Source organism: Rutidosis leptorrhynchoides, chromosome 1 (assembly GCF_046630445.1).
Source record: "Rutidosis leptorrhynchoides isolate AG116_Rl617_1_P2 chromosome 1, CSIRO_AGI_Rlap_v1, whole genome shotgun sequence".
Classification (NCBI taxonomy): Eukaryota; Viridiplantae; Streptophyta; class Magnoliopsida; order Asterales; family Asteraceae; genus Rutidosis; species Rutidosis leptorrhynchoides.
This window is the reverse complement of record NC_092333.1, coordinates 387,986,110-387,999,249: the sequence shown is the minus strand read 5'-3', so window position 1 is coordinate 387,999,249 and position 13,140 is coordinate 387,986,110. Positions and strand designations below refer to the sequence as shown.

Below are 13,140 nucleotides of genomic sequence, written 5' to 3'. Positions count from 1 at the left end.
GCTTATTTTTTATTTAACCCATACATGCAACTAGTAGAGTGCGCATTACATCAAATCTCATAACTTACTCTCTCATCTTTTATCTCATCTTCAAGTAACCAAAATACTTAAGATCCAAGGAAGAAGAAAAGATCCGTTAAGTGAAGGTGTAGATCGAGCAAGGTTGGAACTTTGGGTGCCTACCGTTTAGAGGAACTCTTCTTTGGGTTCTCAACTCTGATCTTTAAAATGCTACAATGGTTGTAATCTCATCCTTCTCTTGTTATATTTATATTTTGTTTGCTAAAAGTTTTGTTCATGGGTCATTGGAAGAGTATGATTTTGTAATGTTTTGTATTTGCTTCCTGTTGAAATGACAATCTTACCCTTGTAAGTTCCTTGGTGTCTAATGTTAGTCTAAGTTTTTGTGCAGTGGCCAAAGTTGAATAATAAAAAGTTTGGTGTTGCTGATGGAAATAATTGGAGGACCAGATGTGTCAACCCTACTTTCTTTAGGCTATATATATGTGCCCTTTTGGTGTTACAGTCATCATACACTCATCTGTTTTAGGGTTTGAGTCCTTTCTTATACTTTGGCCGATTGTTCCAGAGATTAATCATCATCTTGTTCATCTTGATCTTTTGTGTTCATTTATGTTTCCTGTTACTTAATCTTGTACCTCATTATCAAGTTCTGTAATATTCAAGTGTGTATGTGTTTTTGGTTCTGGTTTCGTGATTGAAGATTGACTGTATTTTTGATATTTTGGTTGAATCAATCAAATCTGGAATTTGTGTTACTATTTTCTTCATAGTATCAGAGCGTAGCAACGATCTCTGAATCTAATCGTCGATGTTCTTGCTCTAATTTGGGAATTAGGGTTTCTGTTTGGGTTTTTTCGATTGGTGATATGAATGGGCTGGCCATCATCTGGCTCGTTGGTTCAAATTGGTTATTCTTCTGCTGCTGTGTTAATTTCTTTATTGCTATACTAAATCACTGTGAGTGTATCTCTTCTCTTTCTCTTTGAATTTTCATTACTTTATTGTATATACTTGAGATCTCCTCTGCCCAACTCTTGATCTGAATGCCTTGAGATTCATGAATACCTGATCAAGCATTGGTTGATCTTTGGGGTATACTACATTTGTCTTTATTTTTTATTTCTTATCTTTGTTACCTTCATTTGACTTTGGTTTATCTGTTCTTGTGTTTATTTGTCTTGTTTGGTGGTATTCTGTTTATCTGTGTGCTTATCTGCTGCTATGTCTGAACTTGAAGGGGGGGAAACTTGGGTCACCCAAGTGAGTAACCTTAATTTTGGAGACCCTCTTTATTTGCACCCAAGTGACACCAGTACCACTGCCCTCATTTCTTTAAAATTAAAGGGTACTGAAAATTATAATGTCTGGAGTAGAGCTATGTTATTAGCCCTACAAACTAAAAATAAGCTTGGCTTCATTGATGGTTCTGTTGCAAAATCTGAAACTGATAATGTGCTTGCTATGCAATGGGATAGGTGTAACTCTGTTGTGCTCTCTTGGATTCTTACTTCAATATCTGAGGATTTGTTTTCAGGACAAGTTTTTTCTCAACTTGCTAAAACTGTTTGGGATGAATTAAAAAAACCTATGACAAAATTGATGGTTCTATTACCTTTAATCTTTATCAAAGTGTTAACACGGTGTCTCAAAATGGCAGTCCTATTTCTGATTATTATCACAAAATGGAAACAGTTTGATGCTTTGGTCAAATTACCTTCTTGCACCTTCACTGCTAATGCTGAGTTTAAAAAGTATAATGATTTGATCAAACTAATGCAATTTTTAATGGGGTTATATGATTACTATGTGAACATTAGGAGTAATATCTTAATGCAAGATCCTCTCCCTAATGTTCAAACTGCTTTTTCAATTGTTTCAAGAGAAGAATCACATAAAAACTTTTCAAAAGTCAGTTCTGTCAGTAAAACCCCAAAATCATCTTTTCTGGTGTCTAAATCTTTTGATAACACAAAAAGATTTGGTAGAGGACCTAACCCTAATCTTAAATGCACTAAGTGCAATAAAACTGACCATACCATTGAAAGGTGTTATGAGATTGTAGGATTCCCACCTGGTTGGGTTAAAAGGGCTGGAAATAGTCAAAACTTTAATAAATCTGCTATGAGCAATGGTACTTTTGTTGAAAATAAACCTGGAAATTTAAAGTCTGAAAATATGGGATTAAGCAATGAGCAAATGATGAAGTTGATTAAGTTAATTAATGATAAGTCTGGGTCTGGAAATGTGCAAGCTAATGCAGCAGGTACATTATTCTATTTTAGTCATAAATTTAATGAAAATTTCAAAAACTTCTTTAAAAGTAATGTTTCTGAATGTGATCTTAATAATGATCCCGGGTGGATCATTGACTCTGGAGCATCTCAACACATGACTGGATCCCTAAAATCCTTAAAAAATGTTTTTGCTGTGTCAAAACTTGGCATGATAGTTGGACACCCAAATGGTACTGTTGCCCAAATTACTAAAGTGGGTGATCTACAATTAACTAATAACATTACTTTAAACAATGTGTTGGTTGTTCCAGGATACTGTGTGAATCTTAATTTCTGTGCATAGGCTGTCAAAAAATAAAAATCAGTTTGTTGGTTTTAATGATGAAAAGGGTTACATTCAGGATTTGTTGATACAGAAGATTGTAGGGATTGGTAGTATGGTTAATGGTCTTTACATTTTTGATTCAGAGTCAGGTAATGACTCAAACTGTGTGAATAAGTGTTATGTATCTCATTCTCTATAGCATAGTAGACTTGGACACCCTGCTTCTCAAGTTTTGAATATGTTAAAGGAAAAACTTAGGTGTCGTTTGTTTTTTGTACTGAAGACCTTATTATGTCTTATGTCTGCGGGTGGGCAGGTGTAGTGACCCGGGAATTTCCGACCAAATTTAAACTTAATCTTTATATGATCTCGAAACGATAAACAAAGTCTGTAATATTGAATCTCAAATATTTTGAAGTGATTTTTACCCTTTGACTGTTTCCGACGATTCACGATTCACGAACCATTATTTTTTTTTTAACTAAATACATATATGTATATAAATGTAAATATATATAATAATTAGAATTAATAAAATGTAATCTTTGGAATTTAAAATGTAAAATAATAACTAGGTTACTATATATATATATATATATATATATATATATATATATATATAAATTCCATACATAACTAATATTGTATATAAGTTATAAATATAAAACGTGCAGGATATTATATATATATATATATATATATATATATATATATATATATATATTAAAAATGACATATGTAAAAATTAAAATATTAAATAAATTTACAAACTATAATATATCTCTTATGAATACTGCTGCTACCTGTATTATTAATATTATTAATATAATACATAATATAAAAATATGAAATTTGATAAACATAATTTATTGTAGCAACATTATTTGTATTACTCTCATTACTAGTATTAATATTATTATCAGTATTAATATTTGTATTATTATGGTATATATATTATAAAGATATAAATATTATCTTTAAGTACTATCAATAAAAATCATAATTTTCATTATCATCGTTAATAATATGATCATTACCACTTTTTTATAGTTATTATTTTAATTGCCATTATTTATTATCATTAATATTAGTATTAGTGATATTATTATCATTATTATTATTATTAGTATTATTTGATTAGTAATATTATTATTAATTTCTATTATCAGTATTTTTTTTATTGTTCCAATGAAACTAATACTATTATTAGTAATAAATTTATTTACATTTACAAATTCTTAATATTAATATTTAAAATAAATAAAATTATATAAGATCACCTTTTTGTTGAAAGTCTCAATTGAGACTGTATGTAATTGATTCTCCAATATTCTATCTTGTACGAACCAGGATATAGACAGCAATTAAATCCAAAAATCCGTTAGCCATGGTTATCACCATATATATATATATATATTTTTATTTTTTTAATTTGTCTGTACAATTAATAAAACTGTCGATTTCTATTTTTGCTATAAAATAGCCAATTAACTCGTGTTTTTGAGAGAGGTCAATATGTGTCCTAATTATCATTATCACATAACAATTAACACTCTGTGTATCGATTAAATTTCAAACAGAAAGAAGCAAGAACACAGCCTTACCCTGTTTCATATTTGTTTTTACAATAGATCAAATTCGCGTTAAAATTTAAATTGTGTTAATGCCAAGTTGTTAGGAACCCTTCATTCAAACTATCTGTAAGTTTCTAAATTCCAATTTCGTTTATTGAATTCAAATTTAAGAGTCAAATTTTATTTTTAAAAAGTCAACAATTGAGTTCATCGTGAAATTTGAATTCCGTAAGTTGTTTCCTGTTAAATTGAGAATTCATATAGTTTATAGGAGTCTTTTGAAATCTATTTCATATATAAAGTTTCTTTAAAAATGGTCTTAAAATCAAAATCAAACATTGAGTTCATGAACTCAAGAACACGACGGTTTTAATTAAAGTATATTTTTTGTTGTTGTTTGCTGGTATATAATTCAAGTTAAAGGAAATCCCAGACGTTTTGTTTAATTTGAGAATCTTAAAATCGATTGAATTGATTGTTGTTATATTAAATGGGTGTCTGATCGAATTTCAAGTTAAAGATGAAGAACAATTATATCGGGTTAAATACATTTTAAATAAGGATAAATTCAGAAAGACAGAGATGGAAGGATGGTCGTGAGGGTGTTTGTTATAACAGAAGGTCGTGGGTTCGAGTCCCATATGGGACATTTCTTTTTACAAACAAACTTCAAGGGTATATTTTTATTTATTTTATTCTTAATTATTATTATTATTATTATTATTGTTATTAGATTATTATTAGAATTGTTATTATGATGATTGTTATCAATATTATTACACTTAGTATTATTGTTATTATTATTATCATGAAGTATTAGAATCATTATGATTATTAGTATTATTATTGTTGTTATTTGTTATGATTATTATTAATAATTATAATTGTTATTAAATACACTAGGATTAATACTAAAATTATTATTATTATAAGTATTAATCTTAAGTAGTATTATTATTAATAGTATCATTTTTAATAAGAATCCTATTATTATTAGTATAAGTGTTATTATTGCTATCATTAAGAATTATTATTATTATTATGGAATATATTACAAGTTATCATTTTTCTCATTAATATTAGTACTAGTATCACTTTTGTAACAATTAGTATTATTATTATTATTATTATTATTATTATTATTATTATTATTATTATTATTATTATTATTATTATTAAACAAAGGTATCATTATTAATAATATCTTTATTAATATTATCATTTTTAATAAAGTAATTATTATTATTATTATAAGTAAATCATTAATATCATATCTACCAAAAACAATAAAATTTATATTGTTACAAGTACCATTATTAAAATCATTGTTATTATCATTATTTATTTTCCACTAATATTAACTTAGTATATTAGAACTACTGTTTTGATAGACAAATTAAATACATACAAAAATATAACAAAACTTAATATCATTATATATATATATATATATATATATATATATATATATATACATACAAAATGAACATATAAAACATATATATATTATCAACATAAAAATGATATAACTAATACTTTTATATATTTACATATATATGTGTTCAATTACAAATATGAATATTAATAATTATACAAATGTTTTAGGTTCGTGAATTCGAGGCCAACCCTGCATTGTTCTGTTGTTCAAAGTCGTCATATGTATTTTTACTACAAAATACAGTATTGTGAGTTCATTTGCTCCCTTTTTACTCATTACATTTTTGGGCTGAGAATACATGCAAATGCTTTATTAACTGTTTTACAATATTTATATGCGTGAGTTTCATTAATCCCTTTTTAAATGCTTTTGCAATATATATTTTTGGGACTGAGAATACATGCACTGTTTTTATAACTGTTTTACGAAATAAACACAAGTAATAGAAACTACATTATATGGTTGAATGATCGAAATTGAATATGCCCCTTTTTATTAAGTCTGGTAATCTAAGAATTAGGGAACAGACACCCTAATTGACGCGAACTCTAAAGATAGATCTATCGGGCCCAACAAGCCCCATCCAAAGTACCGGATGCTTTAGTACTTCGAAATTTATATCATGTCCGAAGGAGGATCCCGGAATTATAGGGGATATTCTTATATGCATCTTGTTAATGTCGGTTACCAGGTGTTCAATCCATATGAATGATATTTTTTTTGTCTCTATGTATGGGACGTTATTATGAGAAATGGAAATATGAAATCTTGTGGTCTATTAAAATGATGGAAATGATTATTTATGTCAAACTAATGAACTCACCAACCTTTTGGTTGACACTTTAAAGCATGTTTATTCTCAGGTATGAAAGAAATCTTCCGCTGTGCATTTGCTCATCTTAGAGATATTACTTGGAGTCATTCATGACATATTTCAAAAGACGTTGCATTCGAGTCGTTGTGTTCATCAAGATTATTATTAGGTCAATTATAGTTAGATATATTATGATATAGTATGCCTGCTGTCAACTTTCGATGTAATGAAAGATTGTCTTTTCAAAAACAAATGCAATGTTTGTAAAATGTATTATATAGAGGTCAAGTACCTCGCGATGTAATCAACTGTTGTGAATTGTTTATAATCGATATGGACTTCGTCCGGATGGATTAGGACGGGTCCTTTCAGTTGGTATCAGAGCGGTGGTCTTAGAGAACCAGGTCTTGCATTAGTATGTCTAACTGATAGTTGTTTAGATACATTAGTGAGTCTGGACTTCGACCGTGTCTGCATGTCAAAAGTTTTGCTTATCATTTCTAATCGAAAATCATCTGCTTATCATCCTTAGGAGATTACCTGCTTATCATTCTTAGTCTAGACATGTCTTACTGCCTCTATTGCATAGACAATGTATAGATAAATTCATATCTTAGCGTATCTGTTATTGTTACCTTTGCCTGATAGTTTTCGTAGATTCCTCCGTAACTTATGAGATTTTAGTATTATATATGCATATGTAAATTATGTATTTCATGGTACTAATCTACATCCTATAATCTATTTCTTATCGAACATCCTTCATCTGATCGTACGAAATGAATCCCTCAACCAGTTCGAGTCCCTCAGATTTCGATAACTATTCCGATAGTTATTCCGACGGCTATTCCGACATGGATGTTCACCTAAGCTCCAAAACGATGTCACCAGAATGAATCAACCAATTCATCTGATGGGTTCGTAGTCGACTTAATCAATGGAGATGCAAAGAAGGCGATCCCTTCCATCAACCGAATTCACCTCTTGGTGAAGAACCCGAAGCACTTACCAGCGAATCTATCTGAAACACCATTTTCTCTCTCATTTCCAGAGTATATCTTCATGATTATATACTATACCAAATTCTAGATCATATTTATCCGCTCATCCGAACCGACAATTACCCCGGTGTAATAGAAGAAGTCAACGAGCTTCGTGCTCGGGTAGTGGCATTGGAGAATATGGTGCAAAGCTTTCAAACACCAGCAACAGCAGCACCATCAGCATAACCAGTACCACCACCATTAACGCCAACAGTACCATTACCACCACCAACAACAACCGCATCGCAAACCTCAACTTCACAATCCGTCACACGAACATCAACGTCATACGCACCATAGATACCAAGGAGTACCAACAACAATGGACGATGAAGTATTAATTCATAACTTCATTGAAGAAATATTCTGTGAAGAATATGTGGTTTCTAAAAGTTTTAGAGATTATTTATTCTAGCTCAAACCGAAAATCAAATGAGTTTAATATCATATTAACTCATTAAATCCATGATTACATCTGAAGAAAATATATATGTAAGTATATTTTCACAAAGATTGTAATTAAAAATTCTTTCGTACAAACTGTTAATGGTGAAAATATTTTAACGGGTAGGTAATACCCGAGGAATATTTAGATTTCACATTAATAAGTTACACTGTACATTTGTCAAAGCTGATTCAACAGTCATTTACTATCCTATTTGCACTCACCTATATACGTGTCTGTTCACCGCATAATAACCATTCATTCAATTTCATATTTGGATTTTGACTTACCAGAATCTAACAAGTGGCATAATGAAGAAAACATTGGACAAAATAAAATATGTTAGAAACAAACGAATTAACTAATTGAAATTTTGTTCAGAATCCACGCTAACAGTTCCTAGCTAACTGTTCCTAGCTGAAATGTCCCGTTCTTATTGATTAAAAACGTTCCATATTAATTGATTTCGTTGCGAGGTTTTGACCTCTATATGAGACGTTTTTCAAAGACTGCATTCATTTTTAAAACAAACCATAACCTTTATTTCATAAATAAAGGTTTAAAAAGCTTTACGTAGATTATCAAATAATGATAATCTAAAATTTCCTGTTTACACACGACCATTACATAATGGTTTACAATACAAATATGTTACATCGAAATCAGTTTCTGGAATGCAGTTTTTACACAATATCATACAAACATGGACTCCAAATCTTGTCCTTATTTTAGTATGCAACAGCGGAATCTCTTAGTATTCACCTGAGAATAAACATGCTTTAAACATCAACAAAAATGTTGGTGAGTTATAGGTTTAACCTATATATATCAAATCGTAACAATAGACCACAAGATTTCAAATTTCAATATACATCCCATACATAGAGATAAAAATCATTCATATGGTGAACACCTGGTAACCGACATTAACAAGATGCATATATAAGAATATCCCCATCATTCCGGGACACCCTTCGGATATGATATAAATTTTGAAGTACTAAAGCATCCGGTACTTTGGATGGGGTTTGTTAGGCCCAATAGATCTATCTTTAGGATTCGCGTCAATTAGGGTGTCTGTTCCCTAATTCTTAGATTACCAGACTTAATAAAAAGGGGCATATTCGATTTCGATAATTCAACCATAGAATGTAGTTTCACGTACTTGTGTCTATTTTGTAAATCATTTATAAAACCTGCATGTATTCTCATCCCAAAAATATTAGATTTTAAAAGTGGGACTATAACTCACTTTCACAGATTTTTTACTTCGTCAGGAAGTAAGACTTGGCCACTGGTCGATTCACGAACCTATAACAAATATGTACATATATATCAAAGTATGTTCAAAATATATTTACAACACTTTTAATACATTTTGATGTTTTAAGTTTATTAAGTCAGCTGTCCTCGTTAGTAACCTACAACTAGTTGTCTACAGTTAGATGTACAGAAAATAAATCGATATATATTATCTTGAATCAATCCACGACCCAGTGTATACATATCTCAGTATTGATCACAACTCAAACTATATATATTTTGGAATCAACCTCAACCATGTATAGCTAACTCCAACATTCACATATAGAGTGTCTATGCTTGTTCCGAAATATATATAGATGTGTCGACATGATAGGTCGAAACATTGTATACGTGTATATGGTATCTCAAGATTACATAATATACAATACAAGTTGATTAAGTTATGGTTGGAATAGATTTGTTACCAATTTTCACGTAGCTAAAATGAGTAGTTTTTACCAATTTTGTTTTGCTCGCCATTTCTTCATTTCTAATCCGTTTTGAGTGATTTAAGCGGCCACGGTTTCGTATTGAACTTGACTTTATGAAACTAAACAAAAAAGGTATAGGTTTATAGTCGGAAATACAAGTTACAAGTCGTTTTTGAAAGAGGTAGTCATTTCTGTCGAAAGAACGACATCTTGATGACTGTTTTGAAAAACACACTTTCACTTTGAGTTTAACCATGATTTTTGGATATGGTTTCATGTTCATAATAAAAATCATTTTCCCAGAAGTATAGCTTTTAAATTAAAGTTTTTCATAGTTTTTAATTATCCAAACCAAAACAGCCCCCGGTTGTAACTACGACGGCTTAAATCCGGTTTTATGGTGTTTATCGTGTTTCCGGGTTTTAAATCATTAAGTTAGCATATCATATAGATATATATCATGTATATAGTTGATTTTAAAGTGTAGTTAGAAGGATTAACTTTATTTGCGAACAAGTTTAGAATTAACTAAACTATGTTCTAGTGATTACAAGTTTACCACTTCGAATATGATAGCTTTTTATGTATGAATCGAATGATGTTATGAACATCATTACTACCTTAAGTTCCTTGGATAAACCTACTGGAAAAGAAAAAAATGGATCTAGCTTCAACGGATTCTTGGATGGCTCGAAGTTCTTGAAGCAGAATCATGACACGAAAACAAGTTCAAGTAAGATCATCACTTGAAATAAGATTGTTATAGTTATAGAAATTGAACCAAAGTTTGAATATGATTATTACCTTGTATTAGAATGATATTCTACTGTAAGAAACAAAGATTTCTTGAGGTTGGATGATCACCTTACAAGATTGGAAGTAAACTAGCAAACTTAGAAGTATTCTTGATTTTATGTAACTAGAACTTGTAGAATTTATGAAGAACACTTAGAACTTGAAGATAGAACTTGATAGAGATCAATTAGATGAATAAAATTGAAGAATAAAAGTGTTTGTAGGTGTTTTTGGTCGTTGGTGTATGGATTAGATATAAAGGATATGTAATTTTGTTTTCATGTAAATAAGTCATGAATGATTACTCATATTTTTGTAATTTTATGAGATATTTCATGCTAGTTGCCAAATGATGGTTCCCACATATATTAGGTGACTCAAATGGGCTGCTAAAGCTGATCATTGGAGTGTATATACCAATAGTACATACATCTAAAAGCTGTGTATTGTACGAGTACGAATACGAGTGCATACGAGTAGAATTGTTGATGAAACTGAACGAGGATGTAACTGTAAGCATTTTTGTTTAGTAGAAGTATTTTGATAAGTGTCTTGAAGTCTTTCAAAAGTGTATGAATACATATTAAAACACTACATGTATATACATTTTAACTGAGTCGTTAAGTCATCGTTAGTCGTTACATGTAAGTGTTGTTTTGAAACCTTTAGGTTAACAATCTTGTTAAATGTTGTTAACCCATTGTTTATTAAATCAAATGAGATGTTAAATTATTACATTATCATTATATCATGATGTATTAATATATCTTAATATGATATATATACATTAAATGTCGTTACAACGATAATCGTTACATATATGTCTCGTTTCAAAATCATTAAGTTAGTAGTCTTGTTTTTACATATGTAGTTCATTGTTAATATACTTAATGATATGTTTACTTATCATAATATCATGTTAACTATATATATATCCATATATATGTCATCATATAGTTTTTACAAGTTTTAACGTTCGTGAATCACCGGTCAACTTGGGTGGTCAATTGTCTATATGAAACCTATTTCAATTAATCAAGTCTTAACAAGTTTGATTGCTTAACATGTTGGAAACACTTAATCATAACAATTTCATTTAATATATATATAAACATGGAAAAGTTCGGGTCACTACAGTACCTACCCGTTAAATAAATTTCGTCCCGAAATTTTAAGCAGTTGGAGGTGTTGACGTATCTTCTGGAAATAAATGCGGGTATTTCTTCTTCATCTAATCTTCACGCTCCCAGGTGAACTCAGGTCCTCTACGAGCATTCCATCGAACCTTAACAATCGGTATCTTGTTTTGTTTAAGTCTCTTAACCTCACGATCCATTATTTCGACGGGTTCTTCAATGAATTGAAGTTTTTCATTGATTTGGATTTCGTCCAACGGAATAGTGAGATATTCTTTAGCAAAACATTTCTTCAAAATTGAGACGTGGAAAGTGTTATGTACAGTCACGAGTTGTTGAGGTAGCTCCAGTTGGTAAGCTACTGGTCCGACACGATCTATAATCTTGAATGGTCCAATGTACCTTGGATTTAGTTTCCCCCGTTTACCAAATCGAACAACGCCTTTCCAAGGTGAAACCTTAAGCATGACCATTTCTCCAATTTCAAACTCTATATCTTTTCTTTTACTGTCCGCGTAGCTCTTTTGTCGACTCTGGGCGGTTTTCAATCTTTGTTGAATTTGGATGATTTTCTCGGTAGTTTCTTGTATTATCTCCAGACCCGTAATCTGTCTATCCCCCACTTCACTCCAACTAATTGGAGACCTGCACTTTCTACCATAAAGTGCTTCAAACGGCGCCATCTCAATGCTTGAATGGTAGCTGTTGTTGTAGGAAAATTCTGCTAACGGTAGATGTCGATCCCAACTATTTCCGAAATCAATAACACATGCCCGTAGCATGTCTTCAAGCAACTATTTCCGAAATCAATAACACATGCCCGTAGCATGTCTTCAAGCGTTTGTATTTTCCTTTCGCTCTGCCCATCAGTTTGTGGATGATAGGCAGTACTCATATCTAGACGAGTTCCTAATGCTTGCTGTAATGTCTGCCAGAATCTTGAAATAAATCTGCCATCCCTATCAGAGATAATAGAGATTGGTATTCCATGTCTGGAGATGACTTCCTTCAAATACAGTCGTGCTAACTTCTCCATCTTGTCATCTTCTCTTATTGGCAGGAAGTGTGCTGACTTGGTGAGATGATCAACTATTACCCAAATAGTATCATAACCACTTGCAGTCCTTGGCAATTTAGTAATGAAATCCATGGTAATGTTTTTCCATTTCCATTCCGGGATTTCAGGTTGTTGTAGTAGACCTGATGGTTTCTGATGTTCAGCTTTGACCTTAGAACACGTCAAACATTTTCCTACATATTTATCAATATCGGCTTTCATACCTGGCCACCAAAAATATTTCTTAAGATCCTTGTACATTTTCCCTGTTCCAGGATGTATTGAGTATCTGGTTTTATGAGCTTCTCTAAGTACCATTCCTCTCATATCTCCAAATTTTGGTACCCAAATTCTTTCAGCCCTATACCGGGTTCCGTCTTCCCGAATATTAAGATGCTTCTCCGATCCTTTGGGTATTTCATCCTTTAAATTTCCCTCTTTTAAAACTCCTTGTTGCGCCTCCTTTATTTGAGTAGTAAGGTTAGTGTGAATCATTATATTCATAGATTTTACTCAAAT

At 30.9% G+C, this 13,140-nt stretch overlaps 1 protein-coding gene across 1 annotated transcript; it reads left to right on the top strand.

Moving 5' to 3' along the window:
* The first annotated feature begins 1,245 nt into the window (after positions 1-1,245).
* LOC139900957 (uncharacterized) lies at positions 1,246-2,601 on the top strand. The gene has a single exon (XM_071883702.1). The coding sequence runs from the start codon at positions 1,246-1,248 to the stop codon at positions 2,599-2,601; it is 1,356 nt and encodes a 451-aa protein (XP_071739803.1).
* The last annotated feature ends 10,539 nt before the right edge of the window (positions 2,602-13,140 follow it).

Excerpts from the sequence above, each read along its gene's own strand:
- LOC139900957 (XM_071883702.1), top strand. The coding sequence starts at position 1,246 with ATGTCTGAACTTGAAGGGGGGGAAACTTGGGTCACCCAAGTGAGTAAC.